The sequence below is a fragment of the Diorhabda carinulata genome, chromosome 1 (genome assembly GCF_026250575.1).
Source record: "Diorhabda carinulata isolate Delta chromosome 1, icDioCari1.1, whole genome shotgun sequence".
Classification (NCBI taxonomy): Eukaryota; Metazoa; Arthropoda; class Insecta; order Coleoptera; family Chrysomelidae; genus Diorhabda; species Diorhabda carinulata.
Window position 1 is genome coordinate 33,164,327 of NC_079460.1, and position 24,935 is coordinate 33,189,261.

General features: G+C 29.3%; 4 protein-coding genes across 5 annotated transcripts in view; 2 read left to right on the forward strand and 2 right to left on the reverse strand.

Annotated features, from left to right (window-relative positions):
• The first annotated feature begins 2,263 nt into the window (after window positions 1–2,263).
• Window positions 2,264–6,494, forward strand: LOC130901691 (glycoprotein-N-acetylgalactosamine 3-beta-galactosyltransferase 1-like). Its single transcript, XM_057813229.1, has 4 exons — window positions 2,264–3,227; window positions 3,634–3,803; window positions 3,949–4,059; window positions 5,811–6,494. Exons 1-4 carry the CDS (start codon window positions 2,564–2,566, stop codon window positions 5,952–5,954), a joined length of 1,089 nt encoding a protein of 362 aa, XP_057669212.1. The 5' UTR covers window positions 2,264–2,563; the 3' UTR covers window positions 5,955–6,494.
• A 1,531-nt stretch (window positions 6,495–8,025) lies between these two features.
• Window positions 8,026–8,798, forward strand: LOC130901699 (cytochrome c oxidase assembly protein COX20, mitochondrial). The gene is made up of 2 exons (XM_057813241.1): window positions 8,026–8,161; window positions 8,418–8,798. The coding sequence occupies exons 1-2, from the start codon at window positions 8,138–8,140 to the stop codon at window positions 8,736–8,738; spliced, it is 345 nt and encodes a 114-aa protein (XP_057669224.1). The 5' UTR covers window positions 8,026–8,137; the 3' UTR covers window positions 8,739–8,798.
• A 7,969-nt stretch (window positions 8,799–16,767) lies between these two features.
• On the reverse strand, window positions 16,768–19,365 carry LOC130901708 (vesicle-associated membrane protein 7). 2 transcript variants are annotated; one of them, XM_057813262.1, is made up of 5 exons: window positions 19,166–19,365; window positions 18,848–19,051; window positions 18,450–18,678; window positions 18,087–18,154; window positions 16,768–17,286 (listed from the first exon to the last, which is right to left on the reverse strand). In XM_057813262.1, the coding sequence occupies exons 2-5, from the start codon at window positions 19,049–19,051 to the stop codon at window positions 17,131–17,133; spliced, it is 657 nt and encodes a 218-aa protein (XP_057669245.1). In that variant the 5' UTR covers window positions 19,166–19,365; the 3' UTR covers window positions 16,768–17,130. The 2 variants fall into 2 exon arrangements, with proteins under 2 accessions (XP_057669245.1, XP_057669235.1); XM_057813252.1 differs by having other exon boundaries at window positions 19,110–19,365.
• A 2,226-nt stretch (window positions 19,366–21,591) lies between these two features.
• The window catches only part of LOC130901717 (sortilin-related receptor-like), a 32,186-nt gene continuing 28,842 nt past the window's right edge, over window positions 21,592–24,935 (reverse strand). The window contains exons 17-20 of the mRNA XM_057813271.1: window positions 24,452–24,668; window positions 24,089–24,345; window positions 23,455–23,649; window positions 21,592–22,960 (exon numbers count right to left, since the gene is read on the reverse strand). Of these exons, the coding sequence (XP_057669254.1) occupies window positions 22,451–22,960; window positions 23,455–23,649; window positions 24,089–24,345; window positions 24,452–24,668 (1,179 nt within the window). The 3' untranslated portion in view covers window positions 21,592–22,450. The remainder of the gene's footprint in view (window positions 22,961–23,454; window positions 23,650–24,088; window positions 24,346–24,451; window positions 24,669–24,935) is intronic.

A 24,935-nucleotide genomic window follows, 5' to 3' on the forward strand; every position in this document is an offset into this window, starting at 1 on the left:
CCCTAGAAATGGATGGCGTAACTCCAAGCTCTTATAAGTTGTTAATTCTTCTACTTCTGGATTTGATATTTGTGGTGACATGAAACTACACTGAGATGGAGTTTGCTTATGTTTTTGGACAATGCCATATTACTCACTCTTACCATGACGAATAATATTCGCTATAATGCATATTTTTATATAAATAACAAAAAGCACCAAAACAAACCGAAATAAAAGCACTTCACTATAGTGTCCCCGTCATATTACAATGACACTAAAACGATCTTAAATTGTAAGAAATTGAGTCTATTGACATTCTACCATTTAATTATATTATCACTAATGAAATTATGATATCATCATGGCTTGGAGGAATTATACCTGCAGCATATATATATATATATATATATATATATATATATATATATTAAGGTATCTTACTTTATTGCACATATTAAACATGGATATATATGTATGATGAAAGATGTAATGCACTTTTGTATTATTTTTTTTGTTAGTTCCATTTATAAATGTATTTGTTTCGACCTAAAGTAAATATATCTATGTTAACTTCTATTTATAATTTTTTACTATATTATAAATAAAATGATTTTCCTATTCTTTAACCATTTACAATTACTTTTAGCAATGACTTGTTCATTATTAATATGCAAATTGGTTTTCTATTCATTGGTATAGAATTTCTTATATGTTTTCTAATGAGTCTAATCTCGTTTTTTTCCTTTACGGTGTATTCCACTAAGCGTTCACGGAGGCTGAAATACTGTTGTGCGTTCCACAAAGCGAATATTATCGTTGTGGTTGTGGCAAGAACGTCACTTATGACGTCATAACTGACGTTCACCAAATATTTTACTGTCGCACAGAATATATTTTTATTTTACTAAATGTACTGTTAACCAGTCCACTAAAAAATTCAATAACTTACAAATAATAACATAACCTCTAAAAGCTTTCGGTTAATTTTTTTTGTTTAGTAAGTAAATTTTTATGTCAACGCTCACAATGACTCGTAAGCCACTCCACTTGGGTTTACGATAATAATTCTCTGTACTAAGTGGAACGGAAAAGATGGTGGTCATGCACGTGATTGTCATTACCATAGATTTATTCACACATTTTTCCCATGTACATGCTGCAAGTTAGACCGGGCGAACATTGAAAAGCAGGTGAGACATCGAAGCCGTTAGACATAAGAAAGCCTTATTTGAGCACGTCAAAAAATGAAATACAGGAAAAGATTGCCAGTGATGTAAAAATTGTGAGAACAAGAACCTATTGAAGGGAAAAATAATCAAGATCAATTTTTAAAAAATTATATCTGTTTACTAATAAAAATATCGATCTCGCCTAAATACTTAACCATTCAACAATAATCTAGACACAGAAATTAAATTATGTGTCATACCTTGTACTATTAGTGCATTTATCTTTTTCCCTTGACATACCCCTTTGACTGTCCCTTTTTTCTTTGCATACAGCACTTCATTGTTCTTTAGAGTTTCTATTTTTACTTCTGATGCCAAATCCATCACATTTGACATGTAAGGTTCCATTTCACCCATTACCATATGCTGAGTGCACCCAGAGTCCAAAATAAACTTGTTAATATCTCTAGTAGAAGGCACTACACTGCTTAAAGCTATAAATGTAATTTCATTAGCCGCATTTGCTTGACTTCCTGTACCTCGACTTTGACCTCTATTCTGTCCTCTAAGATGACTTCTACGAAAACCTCTTCTACCTCTAAAATTGCCTCGTGATGACTGATGTCATTCTGCTAACTTATGTCCGGGTTTTCCACATTTGTAACACACATATTGAAATGTATTAAAGGATGCATCAGTTTGACTACTATTCTGTCCTTGTTTTGATTTATTTTTAATTCTTCATCAAGTAAACCAGATTTTGCAAAGTCCATTGTTACACTGGTGTTCTTAGTTTCAATCACGGTTATTACTGCCTGGTATTCTTCATTCAATGTTAACAAAAGATGACATACTTTGTCTTCATCATCTATTTTTGATCCAATTCCTTCTAACTCCCTTATTATAGTATCAAATATATGGAAATGATCCTCTAATTTATCATTTCTTCTATGCTTCAAGGTAAGTAGTCTCTTTTTAATTGTAATTGTATAAATATTGAAAACCTACTAGAAATGGTAATCCAGTAATAAGGCAATAAATGCGAAAAAAAAACTTAAAAGTCCACTCCTGTAAAATTACAAATGAGCTGTTGTGACTTTGTTGCACCGAAGGTGCGATATGTAGACAAAACATACCGCTGATTAGCAACGTCAAGGCAAATCCTACCTCATATTGGCAATAGTGATTATAGTATTCACAAGGAGACAAAATCTACCTATGATTAGCAATGTTTGTACAAAAAGTATCAGCCATTAGCGACAACCAATGAGAGATCTTAATTTATAGCCTATTGCTAATCAATGGTAAATTCTGCCTAAATACGAACGGTCGCGAACGTGTACATTGCTTAAGTTATTTGGAACGTATCCTTAAGTCCCGTTTTGACATTTTTTTTTTCTAACCTTCAAAATATGGTTCATTTTTATTACAGAATTTGTTTATTTTTTCTGGGGATGACGTTGGGGATAATCATTAAAAAATCCAATATGTTTGATGAAAAAGCTGTACCAATCCACTCCTATGATGTTTGGTTTAAAAACCAAGGATTATTAAGAAGAGCTGTTTCTTGGGATAATTTAAGATATGTGAAACATATGAACAAATCTGTGATAGAATCGAACTTCCTATTCAAAAAAGTAACTATTTTATGTATAATTTTAATGAAGAACGACAAATATTTTAAATCAATTAAAGAAACTTGGGCAAATGGATGCAACACAATTCAATTTATAGATATTAGAAAGAAAAAAGTGATACCTATAAAAAGGAATAATAAAAACTCTTCGTGGGTAAAGCTGTGCCTATATTTACAAGATGTAGGTAATTATGACTGGCTGTTAATTACAAGTGATCTTACTTTTGTGATAATGGAAAATCTTAGATATTTTTTAGCACCATTTAATCCAGAACAGAAACATTATCTAGGACATCCTGTTGAATTTTGGAAAACAAAGTATAATTCTGTTCATAGCGGAATTGTGATTAGCAAAGGAACTGTTAGTGCGTTTAAAAATGCTATCAAAGATTCTGATTGTTTATTTTCTTCCTATTGGAACAGAGAAGATTATTATCTTGGTAAGTAACTTAATAAGAACTAAATTATGCAGTGCTGGTTATTTTTGTTTATATTTATATTCATCAATGTTTTGTTGTTGATTATCTTGAAGAAATAAAAACATACATTTAGGGCAAATGATAGTGTCAATGTTACAATTTTGGAAAAGCCGAAATTTGTACCAATCTATCAGATATTTTAAACAGCAAACTACATAACATAAAAAATCACTCAAAGAAAAGAAGCCAATAACCATCAAAGGTTAGAAAACTACCATAAATCATTTGTATAGTAGTTACAGAGTCCTTCTGGAAACCATCTCCTCAATAAATTATCAATAAAGTTTACTTAATATATATTACATCATTGGAAATACTGTAGTGTTTTCATATGGCTGCAAATGTTACAGTATTGTTTTATTTCTAGGCAAAACATTAGCAAGCCTCAATATTACTCCTGTTGATAATAAAGATGTGAATGGATATTCAGTATTTTATCCAGGCAATCTAAATAATTTGATTTTTCATGGTGACAGTGGTGATAAGTCAGATGTATTTCCCATCAAATGTTGTAGTAGATATACCATATCGTTTCAAGTAAGTAGGAAAACTGAAGTCATGAACACCTTTAAAAAATATATTGAATCAATATGAAGATTTGAACTTGAAACATTCTTATCATACAACTGATTACTTTTGTGTGTGTACTTGTCAATTTATCAGCGTCATTGTTTATTTTCAGGCACTAGATGGTGATAAAATGTATACTTATTACTATTTGCTCTACACTTTACAGCTTTTCACTGAAGGGCATTTTGGGAATACACCTCAAGTACATGAAAATGATGATGAGGTCAGTAATTCATATAATACAAACGTGTTCATTAATATCTCTTTGTTTATATCAGTACTGTTTAAAAATAACAATTCAGAACCACTGTTACATATTAATTAGTTTCTATTTATTAATGTGCACTTTCCAGATTACCAGATTACAGATGTTTGTTTTGTTTGGTGTCAAATGATAACAAAGCATACTTGTTTTTTATAAAATTTCAACTAAGCCAAAATTCTTGAAACTGTTGTTAGGATTCATATTGACTAATTGCCACCACAATAATTACACTATAGTGCACACATTTCATAACCAAGTTTTATATTCAGAGTGCATGTCAGAGAGTTTTGACTGCCTCACTTGAATTTGCTTCTAGAGGTGCTGGTGTGAGGTCTCTGAGATGTAATGTCAATTGTTATTTTGTAGGCTTTAATATATAAATATCAGGATTGAGTAGTTTTGGAAGTGTATATTTTTCCCTGTCAATCCACTGCTTTACAAAACTTTTGTATTTTGGAAACTTATGTCCTTTTTCCTTCTAACAAAATTAAACTTGCTACTAGCAAATGCTTTATATTCAAGCTGTTTTGACAGGTATAATAACCTAAGTTGGAAATTCTAGAACCGTTGAGAATATTCATACTGAACACACTGTTTACAATATCACTACACCTCACTTACAATTACACTGCCTGACGCACATTTCGATAACCAAGTTATCGTCTTCAGACACTGAAGGTGACCTAAAACCTAATAACCTTTATATACGTGTTTTACACTGAATTTTCCCACCAATAAATCTTCTCCCGCGACAGAGTGGGTTTTAAATTGGTTTATAAATCCAATAATACATTAAAACAATTGTTGGGTAATCTTAAGGATAAAATAATAAATTTGGAAAAGAGTCGTGTACATTAAATTAGCTGTGGTGATTGTGATGGTAAGTATACAGGGCAGACTAAGAGATTCGTTATTGTCTGGTTTGAAGAGCACACAGGTCATTTAAAATATGGACAGGCCGAAAAATTGAGTATTGTCGATCACCCAGTCATAAAATCATGAGATAAATATTAATAATGTAAAGTTATTAAAAATAGTATCCAATTATAAATTATTGGATGCATTTGTAATCATTGAAATTGCTAAATGTGAGAAAAGCTTGAATAATTGGTGGGAAAATTCAGTATAAAACACGTAAGTCAAGTTGTTAGGTTTTAGTTCATTTTCAGTCTCTGAAGATGATAACTTGGTTATCGAAACGCGCGTCAGGCAGTGTAATTGTAAGTGAGATGTAGTGATATTGTAAACAGTGTGTTCAGTAGTACCACAAATTCAGTACTTCAAGTCCATACCTCATCAATCTGAAATTTGTATGTATTGGCTGTTTTTTTGCCTCTTACACTACTTGCAAAGTTATTGCATTATTATTTTCTGCATATATAGTTTTTCATTCAATTTGAAAAAAGTTGATAATTATTTGGTTATTTGGAGATATGAGTTGTTGGGAAGAATACATTGGAGCATATAACATTCTAAATTTAATTTAGATGTGAGTAATTTATGTGTGTTTGTAGACATTTGTATGATTCTAAGTGCTGGTTGATCCTGTTTATTGTACAAATCCTTTTATGTATGTACACACGTTTTTCTTCAAATAAATTCAATTGAATACATTTACAATATATCTTCAAATGTACAATCCAGATTTATTTTTACAACAAACACAAGAAAATTTGCGTTTCAGTTTATTTATTCATGTATAATTGTAGGTATGGAAGACTTTCTTGAAACAAAGAAATGTTACAAGAGATTACGTTACAAGTGCTGAATATTACAAATTGTGGGTAGATCTAATTGATGACCCTATATCATTTGCTGCAAAAATGAAAAGAGAAACAGTAGATGATACTTGATAAGATAAAAGTAACAAATATTATTTCAAAAATTTGGATATTGAAATCAAAATATTTTAGTGAAAACATAAAATGAATAAGTCGGTAGGTAACTGTTGTACAAGGGCTGCTATTTACTTTGGTAACATAATAAAAAAATAAAGATTTATAGTGTGAACAAAATGTTTCAATATATTCTATATGCATCTTCATTAAATTTTTCAAATTACTAGTTAAGACTGGTTGGGATATCAAAATAAGGACCTTAAAAATATATCGATATCTGGAAATACTTATTGTTACCAATGGTATAAATATTAATAGCAATCCTCATATGTGTTCAATTTATTGCCAAAACATTCATTTATTGTTAATTTGAACTCTTTTTTTTTATACTGAGGATTCCATGAAACCTCTAAAAATTTTGGTGATTGTGTTAACAAAACTAGCTCATACCTATTTATGAAAGTTTTAATGAAACTAAAGATCGTGTTTTTACAATTTGTGTAGTTTTAATTTGATATATTTGTATTTTTGTTAATATATATACCATTGTATGAATTTGTTGAGCATTCTTCTCTAAATAAATTTCTTCCTATACTTCCTAACAATAAAAATAATATATTTCAATATAATTTGTTTTGTAAGAGTTTTGAACACCACTGCAAGATTTTTAACATTTCTTATCTTAAAAGTAGTGTTATGCAAACATCAAGTCCATGGGGTTTTCTGGATGATATGGTACAAAAAAATTTCATATAATGTGAATGAACTACGATATTAAATTTTTTATCTTTGCATACTCTATTTCATCTACAATTGCTTCATTCGTACCATACCCTCGTCTACACCATTCTAGGTTTATCATAAACAGCTGGACCATTTTTCTTCCATATAAAATACTTCTCCTTCACCCTACTCTCCATAGATCAAGGATGAGGTTGATCATTGATTGCGAACGATTACTTAAAATGATATTTTTATCAGCATCCGAAGGTCCTGTTCAGTTGTAGGTAGATTATGATCGGATTAACCTAATCATAGTTTCCGAAAACATCCCTGATTGATTAATCATATGTCTATTTCAAATCAAACTAAATACAAATGAGATTAATAATATATTTAATGTTAAAAATCAGGAAGGTTGGGCTAAAACACCGAAAGTAAAGAAGCCACGTCAGAACCTATTCGCTACATTACTCTAACAACAGTAATATTGATTATTACGTAATGTAAAAAAATGTCTATATAGATGTTTAAAATGCTCGTCGCATACGGGAAGGAATTGTTGGAAACCAAATCGTAGGTCCCTTTTTCATTGATGTCAACTTAATGGGGATAAATATTTAGAACTGCTCCAAAATAATGTGTCAACTTTAACAAACTTATATCCTGATTCAGCAAACTCACAAGTTTATTATAATATGGTTTCAGCAAAATAAAGCACCGCCTCGTTATCAAATTAATGTCTAGTAGTACTGAACCAAATTTGTCCAAATCGGTGAGGACATTTTGAAAGTAATATACACAAAATAAACCCCTCAACTTAGATGACGTAAAAAGTTGAATTCAGTTTACAATCAGATCAGTCACACCTGTTGAGTAATATTAAGAGACATTTCTATAGCAGAACATCTCATACATTGACATTAATGTTTTTTTACATTATCACGAAATAATATTAGGTTTTTAGTGCAATGTAGCGAATGATGAAATAAAATACATAATTTAATTTTTTTATGTTAATATTGGTAAGAAAACTGAAAAAGCTCAATATTTCCGAAACAGTTGAAGATAAATATAGAACATTTTATATAAATTATGTTAAAATTTTCTGAACAATTCGAAAAATAAATAATGTACAGTGGGTTGCATTTAAAATGAGAAAGTTCATATTGGGCACTGTCACATGACACTCTGTATAATTTTTTAAAATGCGGATTAAAAAATACAAATTGACGTGTCCAAGCGTTATTCCCATTTATTTATTACCGAATTTATTCCATTTGGCTGTTCCACACCGTATAAAATAATTTTTTTACACAAACGCGAGCTCCCAATACGATAAAAATCACTGACTTATTCTACAGGTAAGGACAAATGAAAATATAGAAAAGAAGAAGCGTAAGTAGAGAAATAAGTAAGGTTATTTGCGAACAAATTTTAATAACAAAAACGGATGATAGAACTAACAACTTTTCACAATGACACAAGAAAAAGACGAAAAAGTAAGTTATACAAAAGTAATATTTGTTGTTTCAATATCAGAAAACTGAATTATGCTGAAATTACTTTTATTTCGATAGTTATGTAAAATATGCTTAATATATCTTAAAATATTTTTGTTTTATATAAATATGCACTTGAAATAAATCCAAATTTATAGTATAGAAGGTTCAAAATTGATCAGTTCTAAAACTTATTGGTAAGATCCGTAATTATGAACAAATACTGAATTGCTTAATTATAATTCTTATATTACAGAGTCTAGTACTTTTTGGAAGGGATATTTCAAAAATACCATGTTTTCGTAATAGTTTACTCTATGGAATTGGAGGAGGTCTATTTTGTGGATTAACTAGATTCATGTTTACAAGTCAGACATTGAGATCAGTCAATTTCTCAGTATATTCTTTTACAGTAATTACATTAGGTTATTGGTTTCAATGTAGATATAATTACTCTAAAGCAAAATTTGAAATGATGCGATTACAAGAATTGTTAAAAACGCATTCAATATTAGAAGGTACTGCCGAGGCAGAAATTTTAGAAAAAGAATTTGGAACAAAACCTGTTGATATATAAGTTATATATTTATAGTTCTATTATAGATTATATTCTGTAAATAAAAATAGTTCATTCAAATAGTTGTTTTTTCTCATAAAATTACTCTCTATGCTACATAAATTATTTTATAAACTATATTATACCTCACACTTCTAAGGTATTGAGACAACGAGTTCTACAGGTTCTTTTGTTTATTATTCCTATTTGATTAAAGTTGTATCTTTATTGAAATAATTTGAACAAAATATTTAGTTCAACCTTTGGTCTTTCTAGTTTTAATGCTCAATCACTTTTTCAAATTCTCAACTATTTTTAAATAAAGTTGGTAGTTTCATTTTAATTCAAGATAAAAATTTTTTTTATTAGCTGGCTAAATAGGACATGTTCTTTTAAAAGGGCAGTAGTAAAATGCAATACTGTAGATAAGTGAAAAAATATATTGTAAGAAATAATTTCAATTATTACATTGTATGTTAATTTGGAAAGCATATTTTCGGGTGTAACGGAATATTGCACTTTTCACACACAAACTGGACATTTTTTTCTGGTAAATTACAAGATGATTCATACCATCACATCTTGAGTGTAGAACTACACTGGGATTTCGTCTTGTTGGACCCTGTTTTGTCTCCTTCTATAACGATTCCAAAATGTTGCAGGCTATGTTTCTGCCATCTGTTCTGAATAGCCATGTCAATACTGAGCCAACAAAGGAAAATACAATTTTTCGCCCCTTATGGATACACGGTAGACTTATATTCTGATTTCTGAGATCAACTACACCCATAAAAGAATTATAAACCTTTATTAAATTTGGTTGTGGGATGTAAATATGATTTTTTTTTCTTTCCGAGAAAAATGTTATACTAAATGGTAGGGTTCAACTGAACAAAAATTAGACGCAATTGTCACAATACTATTGTCATGCCAACGATAAATCACTATTCCCGTGACTTTATCCAACTGTTAATCATATTTGCCCCTTTCAGTTTTTTTCATAGTTGGAACACTTTAAAATTTTGTTGTCTCTCATCGTACCAGTAGCAAAAATGCCTCTATCTTTCAATTCGTGAAGTAAATGCATAAAAAAAATTATGAAAAGAAAAAGAAACCTGGTGTTCAGCCAATTTGTCTACAACACATCTGCGTAAGATTAAACAACGGTTATAATAAGTCCAAGATCTTTCTATGGCTTCGTTATCACTGATGAAGTTCCTTAATAGGGTGTAAATCATAAAATGTAACCTAGATGTAGAGTTCCCACTCACAATATGTAACAGCAACAAATAGGTTTATTTTCGTATATAGTGTTCCTCTAATGCCTCTTGCTCAAGCTCATTTAAATTTTGAGGAGATGGATTTCAACGACGAATGCGGCGTTTTAAAATGTCCCAGACATGCTCGATAGGATTCATATCTGGACTTCTTGGTGGCCAGTCCAAGGTATGAATTCCTACTTTGTTTAGGTAATTCAGAACATCTGCCACAACGTGTGGTCTAGCATTATCATCCATTAAACATGAAATCATCATCAATAAATGGCCCAAATGGAACGACTCCCTGGGAATGATACAAGACCTTGCACATCTTAGTCTAGCATCACAATGCTGCCTGGAGAGCTCTTCTGCTGTGTAGACCAGCATTTTGAAGATATTTTCTTATTGATCTATCAGAGCTCGACACTTGTCATTGACCGATTTCTTAATGAATTTAATTGCAAAAAACGGTCATCTCGAGGAGTTAAAACTGAAGGACGTCCTTATCCAGGCCTCCTAGAATGTGAACCGGTCTCTCGAAATATTTGCATCAATCTGCCAATGGTTGTGTGGTGTACTCTATTAATTTTTTGTTTAACTTGTCTCGACTCGAACACACCTTGATTGACTTGAATTACTGCTGTCCACAAGTTGGTACAACAAAAGAATCTCTCTGCGAACGTTTTGTATGGAGAAGAAACTCTCACGAATTTTACAAAATTTCTTTTGAATATGCAATTACGACACAAGATGAAATCCCCATGGTTACTATCTGAAAAGAAAACTGTCATTATTTTATAAAGGACCTAAGACATACAGATATTTGCGACAAAAAAATTTATTTTGCTAGCAATATCAACAATGAAATCATGGGCTGTCAATTTCCGTTGCAAACCTGGATTCAATTAAAAAATGCGGATACGATGCTGCCTTACGAAGAAGAAATGTATTCTGATGTTCGACGAAATGTCTATTAAGAGGAATCTTGAGTACAACATGAAAACAGATTTAATTGAGGGTTACGAAGATGTGGGCGATTTTGAAAGAAAGCTTTTCCCTGCCAGTGAAGCTCTGTTCTCATGATCAGAGAAATCTATAGCGACTGGAAAATTCCTATTGCCTACTTTGTTTCAAATGATGGGGTGTCATATGCTTCTTTATGGTGTATAATTACCAAGGCAATGGAAAAATTTAGTGAGACAAAGCTAGAGAGTATAGGCATAGTATGTGATTTATCTACTACCAACCAGAAACTCATAAAACATTTGGGAGTTAACAAAAACCAACCTTATTTTTTTCATAATGAGAAAAAATATTCTGTTGAAATGCGTTAGAAACAATTTTTTGAACAATAGTTTCATACTTAATGGGCAGTTCATATGTTTTTCTGACATTCGCAAAGTTTATGATCTTGACAAAAGGAGCAAAACAGGAAAGGCCTTATTGAAACTGAATGATAAGAACATCAATCCGAATTCTTTCAAAAAAATGAAGGTTAAATTAGCTGCTCAATTGTTGAGTCACAGTGTTTATTCTGCCATGTCCATAATGACATCTTTGGAAACTGGTGAAATTATTTCAAGTACAGCTAAAAACACGGCTAACTTTGTTCTAACAATGAACAATTTATTTGATGCCCTGAATAGTACACGTTTACATTCAACAAAACCCTGTAATCGTGTTCTGAGCGATACGAATCCAGAAATGCTAGCAGCTTTAAGCTCATGATATGATTTATTGGAAAATCTATACAAAGTTGGTAAAAAGGGAAATTTGACCAGACCTGATAGCTTTGACGGTTTTCTTCTCACCATTAACTCCGTTAAACAATTTGCAAGTGATCAAAAAAATTAAGGTTTCAATTATTTATTCACAGGCATACTAATTCAAGATCCACTTGAAAATCAATTTTCTGTTTATCGTCAAAGAGGAGGGTATAACAAAAACCCAATAGTGAAAGCATTTCGAGCTGCATTTAAAATAAATATTGTCGCCAATTTAATGAGGCCACCTAGAAGTGCTAATGCAGGCAGTCAACTGGATGATGATGATAATATACTGCTTTTACCAACAGATGACAATGAAGCATACGCTTCATTAAATGTTGAAGAAGAATCATCATCCGTATAATCGGATTCATCCACCAATTCTATTTCTTCCGAGGTACATTCAAATGATATTGCGACGTTAGAAAATTGTAGTATATTTTGGGGGTTATTTAATTAAAAATGTTTAGATCGCTTCAATTGCAAAGACTGTAAAGTCAGTTTGGAAGCTTCTGATGACATAAACAGTGGACAAGAGCTTCTTATATTTAAATGATAAGTGTGCATTGAAAACTCCAACATTATTGAAAAATTTCACCATGATAGTACTTAATAGCTTCGACAAAAATATGGGGAAAATTTCAGATAATAAAATAATATTAAATTTGAAAAAGAAAATTGTTGGAAAAATAGAAAAAATTCTTTCCGAGTGGTATGCAACAAATGCAATCTGTTGTAGTCGTAGGCAATACATTTTCAATTTATTATTGCGAACTCAGATTTTCAAATATTGTAAAACTTTTTCAAGTTCATTAAAAACTAGACAAACTAAAAAAAATGATAAATTATCAATAATTCAGCATAACTGAACAACCAATATATTTTGTATGCTTTTTATGGTATATTCTTCCTGTTTTTTTTTTGGTAAATCAATACACAATCTTTTTTATGTCAACGTTTCGGTAGCGTTGATCCAGCTACCGTTATGAAGAAAAATGTTTTATAAAATTGTTGGTCCCTAGCTGACATTAATGAAAAAATTCGAAAACTAGAACATCAATAATATATATAATAAGATGGTTTAAGACTGATGCAAAAAATTGTCGTACATTTTTCAAGGTCTATTCACAGTAGATTATAATCAAAGGTGAATACTGAAATATTTGTGTGGATTGTGATTTGATTTCCAATATCAACAACGAAAGAATAATGAATAACCAATAATAATCAACGTTTTTGTTTATAGTAGGTGCTTCAATAGTAAATTTGATTATTTGACCCAAGAATATCAAGAAGTCATCGCGAGTAGATTCTACATGTACTACATTTTTGGGATTTTACAGTCTTCTTAACGGAGATTCAGGTTGTTTAGTGGATTTTGTCCATTTCTTTCTGTGGTCAAAATTAAGAGCTACTTTGTATATATTTTCTTGATAACACATAGTCCAAATGGGTCAGGTACTGGTTATAAAAAAAAATAATTTCCAGAAAACAAAAATATTAGAATGTGAATAATGTTCCGAAGTAACACTATCATACTTTTTAACAAACATTTTGAGAATTTGAAAGTTTTAAAATTACAATAAATTCACTCAATTTGTTGGCCATTCGAATTTCCTACTAACAATGTTGTAGTTGTAAAATACACAAAGAATATATACAGGACCGAACTACTTGTAGTTTCTGATAATTTTTTCAAACGCTCAGCCTATAACTATTATAATTTTATATCAACAATTTCATAAAAAGTGTAGTTATTATTGTTACTTAATTAAATATTTCTGTTCGATATTTTCTAATAAATTCATTTACTAAAACTTTGAGTGTTTTTTTTAGTTATCTAATATGAATGATGCAATTACCTCAGAGCAAAAATCCGTGATTCCTGACGTTTATGCCAAAATCAAAATTTTTTTATTTACATTTATTTATTTCTATTTATTCATAATGTACTTCACATTGTATTGAAAATACAAAATTTTAACTCATCCTACTCATCCATATTGAAATATGTCTGTTTACAATTTAACTGAAAATCCAAGCATTAGGTAATGCCATAAGATGTTTATTGCCCAACCGACCTCTGACCTGTTAGAACCTTCATAATAAAAAATTATCATCTAGGTATCTTTAGAATTATAAGCAACAAATAGATTTAGTAAGTTCCGAATATCGACGACGGCATTTCTTCAGGAAAGGACATACTGCACAATTGAAGAATTCTACAATGTCATTAATTGAATTATTAGTACGATATTGTATTATGATACATTTAGTAGATTTCATCTCGGTACGTTTAAAATATTGGTAGAGTTAGAATTTTTTGCAAGTTATTGTTTTTGATTTTATCAAATATATTAATACAGTACGAAAGCGGAACAAAATCAAAAATATTTTTCCCAAGAAGAAAGGGGAAAATGGATAAATCAAATAAATCAACTGAAAGTTAAAAAAAAACATACAAAATAGTTAGGACTTATTTTTTCGCCTCTTCAAAATATCATCAAAATATGAATGTTTCAAAAATACATTCATGACAGAGGTTCTGAAATCGCAAATTCATATTATTTCAGTCACCAAAGGAAAGTATATATATTTTATATACCTTTGTGCAAGGATCCTTCTTTCTATCCCAAATTTAAGTGATTAACAGATTAATGAAAAATTATTTGTTTCATTTGCTAGTGCTACACGAACTCATTACAAAAATCTTTTTTTATACATTGAAATTGGTGACAAATAATTAGTACCGAGATTAAGTTTATTTTCGATTCGAGATGAATACATGCTATAACATTACTAGAAACATGATATTTCAAAATACGCTCTATCTATTGTAAAGATTCCTATCGAATAGGTAATTTGTGTCACTTTTGTAATAAAAAGTAAAATCGACAGCAATGTACTGTAGGTTCGAATTTCGAAGATAAAGAAAACTTCACATTTAGTTGGGATCTTTCCAAAAAAATTCAGTTTTTGAAAATAGTGCTGTTTATTTCAGATGGCACTAAGCTACGGGTCATTTTTATGAAGAACGAGCGTAAAAGTAACTAGAAGGCGTGCAAAATTGCCTCAAATGGTTTTAACATTGTCACTGTTCTATTATTGTATTTTTTATACAATGGTAGTTATATCTGGATTGTCACATCTATTTTCAATTAAAATTTTGATTTTCCTATCATCAGATGATTTTTTTAATCGGATGAATTTGGTGTAGAAATCCCATAACGATATTTGACTTGCATATATTATTCCCACAAAAACGAAAAATTTTATTCTATTCCACTCATTGTTGGTTCTACTTACAATATAGAGCTTTGACTATGACTTAGAAGAGTTGTTCCACCAATAGGGAAACAGAGACAAAGCCTATTTAGACTAGAGTCTAAATAGGTCTAGCAAATTACACAAATATTATATTCCAATTTTTTCTTCTTAAATCAACATTATCACTATAATATTAATTTAAACCAGATTATAATGAGTTCATATTTCAGACAACAAAAAAGGTTTTAGTTGGTGCAAACCCACATAAATAAGACTACTGGACAATTATAAACATTTAATAAATAAATATATATATATATGTATATATATATATATATATATATATATATATGTATATATATATATATATATATGTATATATATATATATATATATATATATATATATATATATATATATATATGTAGATGTATAAGATGTATAAAGAAATATTAACAGAACTTAAAAGATAACAGAGTGGTTCAATAATGAATTTTTTCCATAAAATGAAGTGAAGTACAGAACTAAAAATGGAACATTTGATACACTTAGAAACAATAAATTTCACTGTCAAAAATATAAACGTATATAAAACTATATAATGATGTAAAAAGTACCTAAATATCACTTAGTTAAAAAAATTTAATACTATGCAAGATTAATTCCAATAAATGTATACAAACTTGTATTTTCAGCAATTATCAATATCAATTATGGATACATATGTTTTCTTATGAAATAAACAACTTTGAAGTTTGATGAATGGATTTGGAAGGTGACCCAAAAAATCAATATGAGATGAGGGATGTGTATAAAATCTATGAGTTCAATTAGTTTCATTGAAGCCTACAACATGGTAAGTATTTTAAAGTAAAATAATTAATTTTGATCAATTATTGTATTTCTATATATAACATTATTGAATAGTAAAATCATTAGTATTAGCTATTCCGAATTTGTTTCTGAGAAAACTTATTTGATCTTGACAAGTCCTAAAAATTCTTTTATAAGGGATAGTTTACTGGTATTTGAATTAAAACAGACTAAAAACTATCGTAAATACATGAACATTGATCGTTTTGAAGAGCAAAACATCCAGCAAATGAAAAAACATCAAAGGGTTTTTTATAGAAAAAAGATCCTACCTTATCTAAGTTGGAATTTTTGGAAATGTTAGTGATATTCATTCCACTAAAAAGTTATCATCTGCAGACTTTCTGAGACTAAATTTCAAGTTTTTGTGTAGTTGTAGTGAACAATGTTTAGTACACAAACAAAATGAGATGCTTGACATTATGTTCTTTGTGCCACTCAAGAAATAATATAACAGTACTTTGCATTCTACTATATCCCCAACGAATTAAATTGAACCCCGGCAGCAAGCCATAACAACACTTACAAATATTGAACATCTTTTGCAAAAGGTGGTGATTAGAATTTAAGAATGTAGGAAGCTAATAACATGCTTGAAAATATTGTCGATTTGAACCCCAATGATGACACAAATTTGAAAATTAGATTTTTGAACTGTTAAAAGCTGATTTTAATTGTATTTAATTTCATTCCAATATATCGAATTTCAATTTTACTCATATTTATATCTATTATCCATTTTCATTTATTTATAAAAAAGTATACATTTAATTATTATCATATACACTACATGCAGTATAGCATGTTTCTATGTACATTTTAGTGTGACCATAATCCAAGACAGATGGTGGAACTTAAATAACTGAAACACTAAATTAACACAAATGATACATTATGATATATTACGACCTATTTATAATACAATCATATCAAATTTAAATTTGATTTTATTATAGAAGTAAATCCTGATACACAAAAATATATGACAGTTGTTTAATTAAAAATAAAAGTGATATTCTATTTAAGCACTTATAAGAAACATATTTCTGTTATTTTGTTGATATTTATTTCATCACAGTATAGATATATGTATTAAACTCTAAGCTTCAATGATACTTGTTTAAAATCTGTCACTTCGGATGACTAATAAAACCTTCATAAAACTATGTTTTTAATCAAAATATTCCCCTTTAACTACAAGATTTAGTAATAATGCTATTTTTATGAAGAAATAAATAGTTATATTTTTTATACACACCCTTGCCAAAGCAACCCTCCACATGATATGGAAATAATGAAATATATAATCACAGTAATGACAATCCCGATAATAACATACAGTTTTATATTCTTCCAAAACAAAGATCTTGCTAAATTTCTGCTTTCAGTCTTAAACGTCCTCGACTGAAACAAACAAAAATATAAAAAAACAGAATGAACTTCTTGGCAATATATGAACTAATTACAATAATAAAACAATGTTTGTTGCTCAACTATATACATAAATTGTGTAAGGCTTTTGTGGCCATGGTCCAACCACTCATATTGGAGAAACATCAAGAGAAAGATACAACCAGCATTTTCGTAGTGGGATAATGGCAATATCTATAAAAGTATAACAAAAATTAAAATTACTCTTATTAATTAGTTTAGAATTGCGGTGTATCAAATTTTGTTATTTCATATGAAATACATTAAATTCATCAAATTCAAAAATCTATATTCAAATTGATGCTTGAAAGAAATATTAAGCTTATTGATTCTAATTGTTATAGAAATTGTAAATTTTCATTGGTTAAATTATGATTGATATTTAATATTAATATGTTAGATTAGGTTAGGTCTAGATTCATGATGTTGAATATCTATTGGTTAGATTATATATCAGCTACATATAAGAACAATAAAATGATATCATAGTTTGACTCTACAATGAAATTAATTGAAATATGATTTATGTTTATAAGCATATTGAACAGATTAATAAAAAATGCTCAGATTGATAGTAGTGGTATCTTTTTCTTGATGTAATGTGCATAAGTGATATTTTTAGATATATAGATATTTATAAGTCATAAAATATATATATATATATATATATATATATATATATATAATTATGTGATAAATAAGGTCAATAAACTAATTATAGAGTACCCAACTCATTTTTCATAGATAAAGCGTTGAATAAAAACCCTACTCACCCCATTATTAAGATTATCTGTTTTAATAAGGAGATGTTCTAGTTTTTCTCCTCTCATTGCCATATCATCTGAAAAACAACAATGCACTTTAAACTTCAATCACAGTCTTATTTTGTTAATAATATAAATAATTTGTCTACTAAAATTTACTTTGAATTGTTTGGTTTTTTAGATCTAGACAAAACCATCCTTAGTAAAAGATGTCATTCTTAGACTAAAATTTTCCAGGTTTATACTTTCAATATATTTTATTCTTCCTTATTTTAAATTTATCATTATTAAAATAATACATTAGATATTATAATATTACATAAAACTTTTAAGTTGTGAATAACAATAGCAATCTAGATCACTTCAACTTACCAATATTCTTTACCATTATACTTTTTAATTCATCTAATTCACTATGTACTCTAGAAATTGTATCAAGTTCATGAGATTCTGAATAGTACTTCATTTCAGTTGCCAAAACAGAGGAAAATTCAGAATTCATAGCATAAGCTAAAGCAGTATTTGCACTTGTTCCATATGTGGTTTGAAACCTCCTTTTAATTGTATTAAGAAATAAAAATGCGCGGCTGCGTTCAAACTCCTGAAAAGAACGGTGAATTATCTCAGAAATGATTATTATTTTGTGATACTCATATAATACATAAAAAAAATTATTATAGAAACAATAAATTTTATATAAACAATGGACTAATATAATTATCAGTTAAATTTAATAAACCAGAAATTATCACAAAAAAGTAAATACTCACATCATCTGTTATACACATATAAAGAATATTATTTTCCAATATATAGTGAAAAAGATAATTTCCATGCGAATATGTAAGTTTATCATTATGCGGGGGAATTTTTGATAAAATTTGTTGTGTTACTTCTTCAAAATTACCAGCACATGTAGCAAATTTAACTAAAACAGTGGTGCCCCGACAAATAACACTGTATAATATAGGCATCTAAAAACAAAGAATGTAGGAACATTTGATTATTTGATAAACAATATACTCTTTATACCCTATAAGCTGGGGCCACACTATATATTTTGAAAACGTGAAGAAAACTTTATATACCTCAGGAAAATTCCAATTATATATGTATATGAATAAATAAAATGTCAGGTCTTCTAATCACTGCTTTTTCTTCTTACAAAAATACTAATGATATTACGATTTTGTTGTAACTAAATAATGATTCACAAAGCAAATTGGTACTGCATATAGTGTCAACAAATATCTTTTGTCTCATTTATCAGTGCACATACTGCTTATTCCATCTTTGTTGCGATTAAATTTATTTGCTTTGTTCGCGGTAGTTATCCTGAACATGTTCTGTCACCAGATTAATAAGCATTTTGAAATTGTGCGCTCGCTATGCTATTAATCATGTTCAGAATTTAAGATCCCGTGATCGTTTAGCACAGATGTGTAATTCCGAACGTGTTCTGAATAATCCAATATACCCACGGACGTAAGTAAGGGTTTTTAATCGGGCACATGTACAATCATTCTTTTTGTGATATTTACCACAAAATACTACGTATTTCTACGTAATTGTATTTCAAAAACGTGGTAGTTTTTACTTACAAATATCAAAAATAAACCTTTGGCCAGTTAATTATATACATTTTATTTTCCTAGCTAGTTCTAAGACTATTACAATTTTAAATGTTTATAAATCGTTCGTTGAGGAATGTATGGTCAAAACACATTTTGAACAAAGCATGCGCATTTGACACGTCCAGAAAATATTCAGAGTACCATATATGTAACACTCCAGTTTTACATATATGCTGAATAAATAAGCCTATAATTGCCACGGTCTTTTTACTTCTACAGATGTTTCAGGGGTCGTGAACCTGGGCATTTCGGGTGTACGTTTATATTCAACCTGTCGATGTCAGTAACAGTTTAGCCAACTTTAAGAAAATAATTATGAGCTTTCTAAGCCGAAAAATATTTTTGAATTTTGTAAATTCATATAGTCAAATATTCGGAATAAGCGGCATTAGGGTACATTTCTGATGCAATTCGCGTGCGAAGTGGAAACACAGCACACAGCTTGACTGAAAAAGACTTTTAGCATTTGTGTAATGCGATTCAAAGTTAAAAACCGTATGCTGGCAAGGTCCAGAGGCTGCGAGTTCCAAAATCTTGCATTTCTTGCCGTACATGACACATGCGCACTAGGGTGAATTAGCATATTTCACATTTTGATTTCAAATAATCTGAATTAGTATTAATAGTTTGTTTTTGTATCCATATTAAATCAATAAACGGCCCAATAAAACTTAACTGCAAAAAACTGGTGCAAAGTTCATTAGAAATAAGCTAATTTTACGTCAATCTGCGTACTGAACCGCTTTAGAAATGTACCTTAAAGGTATACAGAGAAAACAAGCTCACTAGTTTGAGGTGTAATGCTTTTTTAGTGGATTTTTTGCACAAGAAGTCTTAGAAATGTTGGTTAATTGAAAGCATGTGGGTATTTTCTATGAAAATCATCAATTTCCAATGTGTTCATAAAATTGAAAATAAGTAAATTCCATCTTTTTTCCCTTTGACTAGATTGTAAATGAAATCACGTCCGTTTTTTGGACAGAAAACAATCTGAAGGAATAAATAATTAAAGTGGAGCAGAACCTGTGCCGGTTTGCCTTAATTTGTATGCAGCCTAGATTTTTTATTTTCTGCAATACGGACTATGTTCAATGAGCATTATATGATACCATGTAAAATGCACCATGTCGAAATTTGTTTAAAAATTTTAGATGTGATCAAGGTGAGGGTATATCAGATATTTTCATTACAAAAGTTGTTCAAATTCATAAATGAAACTTGTTTCTAGGAAATAAAAGATGAAAATAACATTTTTGATACCTTTTATTGAACAATAAATATATATATGCATATTTATAAAGAAATTGTAAAATTTGACACTTGAAATTCTAAATATTAAAGAATTTCAATTAAATGTTTTCTTTTATTATCTGAAAATATGATTGATTGCATTATTTTTGTCAAATTCGTGATAAATTTAATAACTATGAACCACATGTTATTACAATTAATTATTGAGCAACATTTAATTCAAATCTTCAATAACATATATCAAATTTTATTGGTCAAAAACTTAAAACCTTATTAGGAAAACATAACAATACTAAAATCGCACTCACTCTAATTCCAAATGCTACAACATAAAATAAAATATTGGAAACAAGGACTATTAAGTGTTCAACTTTTGTTATTCAGACAAATATTAAAGATATAAATTTCATGTTTCTCATAACTTATATGGAATGGTGAAAATAATATTATCCAGGTAAAAGCGAACATTGATAGGCAAAATGTAAATATATACTAAGACAAATACCCATGAAAACCACATCTTAAAAAATCCTATTACAAAAATAGACAAAAAAGTCTTTTTAAACCTTCTCAAGTGATTATTGAATGAATTGGGTTGTAATATTGTCATTTGCTCTTCGACCTGGATATTTGAAAACTAATTATTTCAGGTTTTTCTCAATACTCAGAAAAAAAGATTTGCCTCGACACAAGCGGCTTTACTTAATAGCCCTTTCCGAAAACCTTATACAGAGTCAGTCCATCTAATTTGGAATAATATACACAAACACATTTCCATTACTTTCTTGTCAATATACACATTATTTAAATATACTAAAACTAGACATCACATTTTTTATATTATTTGAAGATCCCGTAATAATACAAATAATAATATACAACAAGACTCTTTTGATATATTTTATTTATTTATTTTATATATCAGATTTTTAGTGTTAATCCAAACTCATAAATTCATTAAATATCTTCCAAAATTTTACCTCCAGAACTGAAACTACAAAGAGCTACTAAATAATCAAAATACATTATATATATAAGTTTCAAGAGGCATATTTATTTTTTTTATAACCTTATTTTTCATTCAAATTTGATTGCCTTGAAATAGAGTACAAATATAGGAAACCACACTCAAAATTAATATTGTATTATTTATGGTGTTGAAAGAAGTAAAATTCATAGGATTTTGGAAACATAACCAAGTCATTCTTATGGTACTAAATCAGTTAAAATATACATATGTGATTATTAGTGTCTTAACTAGTATTTTAATTCGGCACCTTGTTTAATGTAATATTTATATTTTTGGTAACTGAGCAAGATATAAAATCACAAGAATTTTGAAAATTAGCATAAATATTTTATTGGCTCTTTCCCAGAGTAATTTTTACTATAATACATACTAAGAAAAATTATTAATAAGTATTTTTTTTTGAAAAAATAACTATATTAATATTTTTCATATTTGCATCAGACTACAGAAGCAACTTATTACGCAATAACGAGTGGTTCGTCATCGGAAAACCCACCAATATGAGGACCGTCGTCTTCTTCTAAATTATTATCATCAAAAGTGGCAGCCTGGGATCTCGTGTCATAATGTGAGTTACTGAATCGCGTGAAGCTGTTTTGTATCTTCTTATTTCTAATTATCAGAAATGTTATGACTGCTAGCAATGCTACGAGTACTATCATACTTGGTACGATGATGGCGGTCATATTCGATGGTACTTCCACATACGGATTTTCTCTACTTATCAATTCCGAGGTTTGGGAGTTTAGACCTTTAGCAGTTTTTATTCTCACAGCAAATGTGTAAGAGTTGTAAGATAAATTGGTGTAGATAAATGGTGATTTTTCAACTGTGAATTTCTGAGCTAGAGTTTCATTCAGAGTGTTTCCATTTTGAACCAAAATTTCATATTTATATTTTCCAATATTTTTAGGTAGGTTAGAATCTTTCCAGTCAACTATATAACTGCCGTTGGGATATGTCAATACCTAAAATCAATGGTTTATAATTGAGCTATAAAAAAGCACATTTTATGATATATGTTCAGTCATAGATGGCCGAGTTTCTATTTAATACAAAATAGGTAGAGGGAGTATTAGAATGACTTCAATTTTGGAGAATTTTATTGCAAATTCACATGCAGATTGTTTATTCATGTTTCTCTTTTTATTAGAAAATAAAAACAAAATTGCTTTCAAACTTTCAGGGTCATTAATTTTATTCTGTGAAGAAATTAATCCATGCTCAGTAAAGTAATCCTTCTTAGTTCAGATTTTCAGTTATCCACACTGAAAATTTGGCTTTCTTGTTCCTAAACACTCTAACATTTAAGTCAAATTACAAGTTTCATGCACTTACACCACCACTGTTGGTGCAGTACAGTGAACTATCTAATGGAAGTTGTTGTACAAAAATGTTTATACTCAAGATCAACTAATACGCCCTCATAATGTATCAACTTATTTGAAACATTTTTGCTTACCCTTATTTCAATTGGTGCTTGAATACTTGGTGCATAGTACGTTACAGGTTGAGAGTAAATAGCATCAGGTTCTCCAGTAGCTACTTTTATCTCATATACACCTCCATGTAGTATTGTAAAAACGTAACTATTAGTATGAGAACCATTTACTTTGCGAAGGGAAGTAAGAGTAGTACTCTTTTCTTGGATAAGTATCTGAAACACAATGTGAATATGAATAATATGAATTAAAAGATGAAGTTATAATGATATTATGACTACAACAGCACAATCTGAACCGACAAGTGTGTAAAACATATTTGTTAATTCTAGGAGTTCATCCATGGCGCTTGATAATTTACAAAATGAGATTTAAAAAAACTCTGAAAATATCATTGAAAAAGTTTATCTAAAAAAAAACAATGGAACAATTTCCGAAGCTTTGAATATTAGTATTGTATGTGACACAAATTAGAATCTAAAGATTGTAGAATGATTTTTAGACCTATTATAAAGTTGTAAATATGTGCGTGGAAACCAGTAGAGATCCAAAAAGGAGCCATTAAGGACATTACATGTAAAGTTGAACGTTTTATAATAAATAATATGAAAACAATATATTTCTTATTCTTATTTACTAATATTATTAAAGTACCTTATAAAATTCTGGCTGGATTGATGAACATGGTGGAATCCATGATATCTTCATTTTAATAGGATCATCTCCATCTGCTTCTACTTGAAGTCTTTTTGGTGGTGATTTAGGATTTCCAGATGTCGTGATTTGTTTTATATATCCCGATAAAGGACCATAACCAACAGGACCCACCAGACCAATAGAAAATATGTAGCTTTCACAGGGTTGTAGATTTGATATAATAATATTTTCAATGTTGGTGGTATATCTGGGTTCTGGAAATATTTTCAAAGGCATTTCACTTACATAATACAATAAGAGCAATTTTTGAGTTATATATTTAAAATGGATGACATTCATCTTCACTTTCATGAAACTTACTTTCAAATAATTGATCGTGATTGGTACCATAATATATTCCATATAACCAAGATAACATTTTCAGATATTTTGGTTTTTCCCACCTCATTTTAACACTAGTACCAACATCTTTCATTAGAGTAACTTGCAAACTGTCTATTGCTGGTAAAGGATGACCTGATTTCTTAACAGTAATTGATTTTGTAGCACCAGTAAGGTCTTTTTTGAAGGCATTAATCTGAAATGCATTAAGTTGAACATTTAAAGAATGTTATAAATTACAGTGTTTTCACATTAATTATACAACTACATATTGCTACTTTTAATTGTCATTTGCAGGCACGTAGCCAGGGTGGGGCTTTAGGGGCTGAAGGCCCCCCCCGAAATCTGGAAAATAACTTTTTTTTTGTTAGATTTAAAAAAAATATCATTATTGCGCGGATAAATGTAGAGAATCATTTTATGATTTACTCTGGTATTTTTATATCAATGATAACTTAGCAAT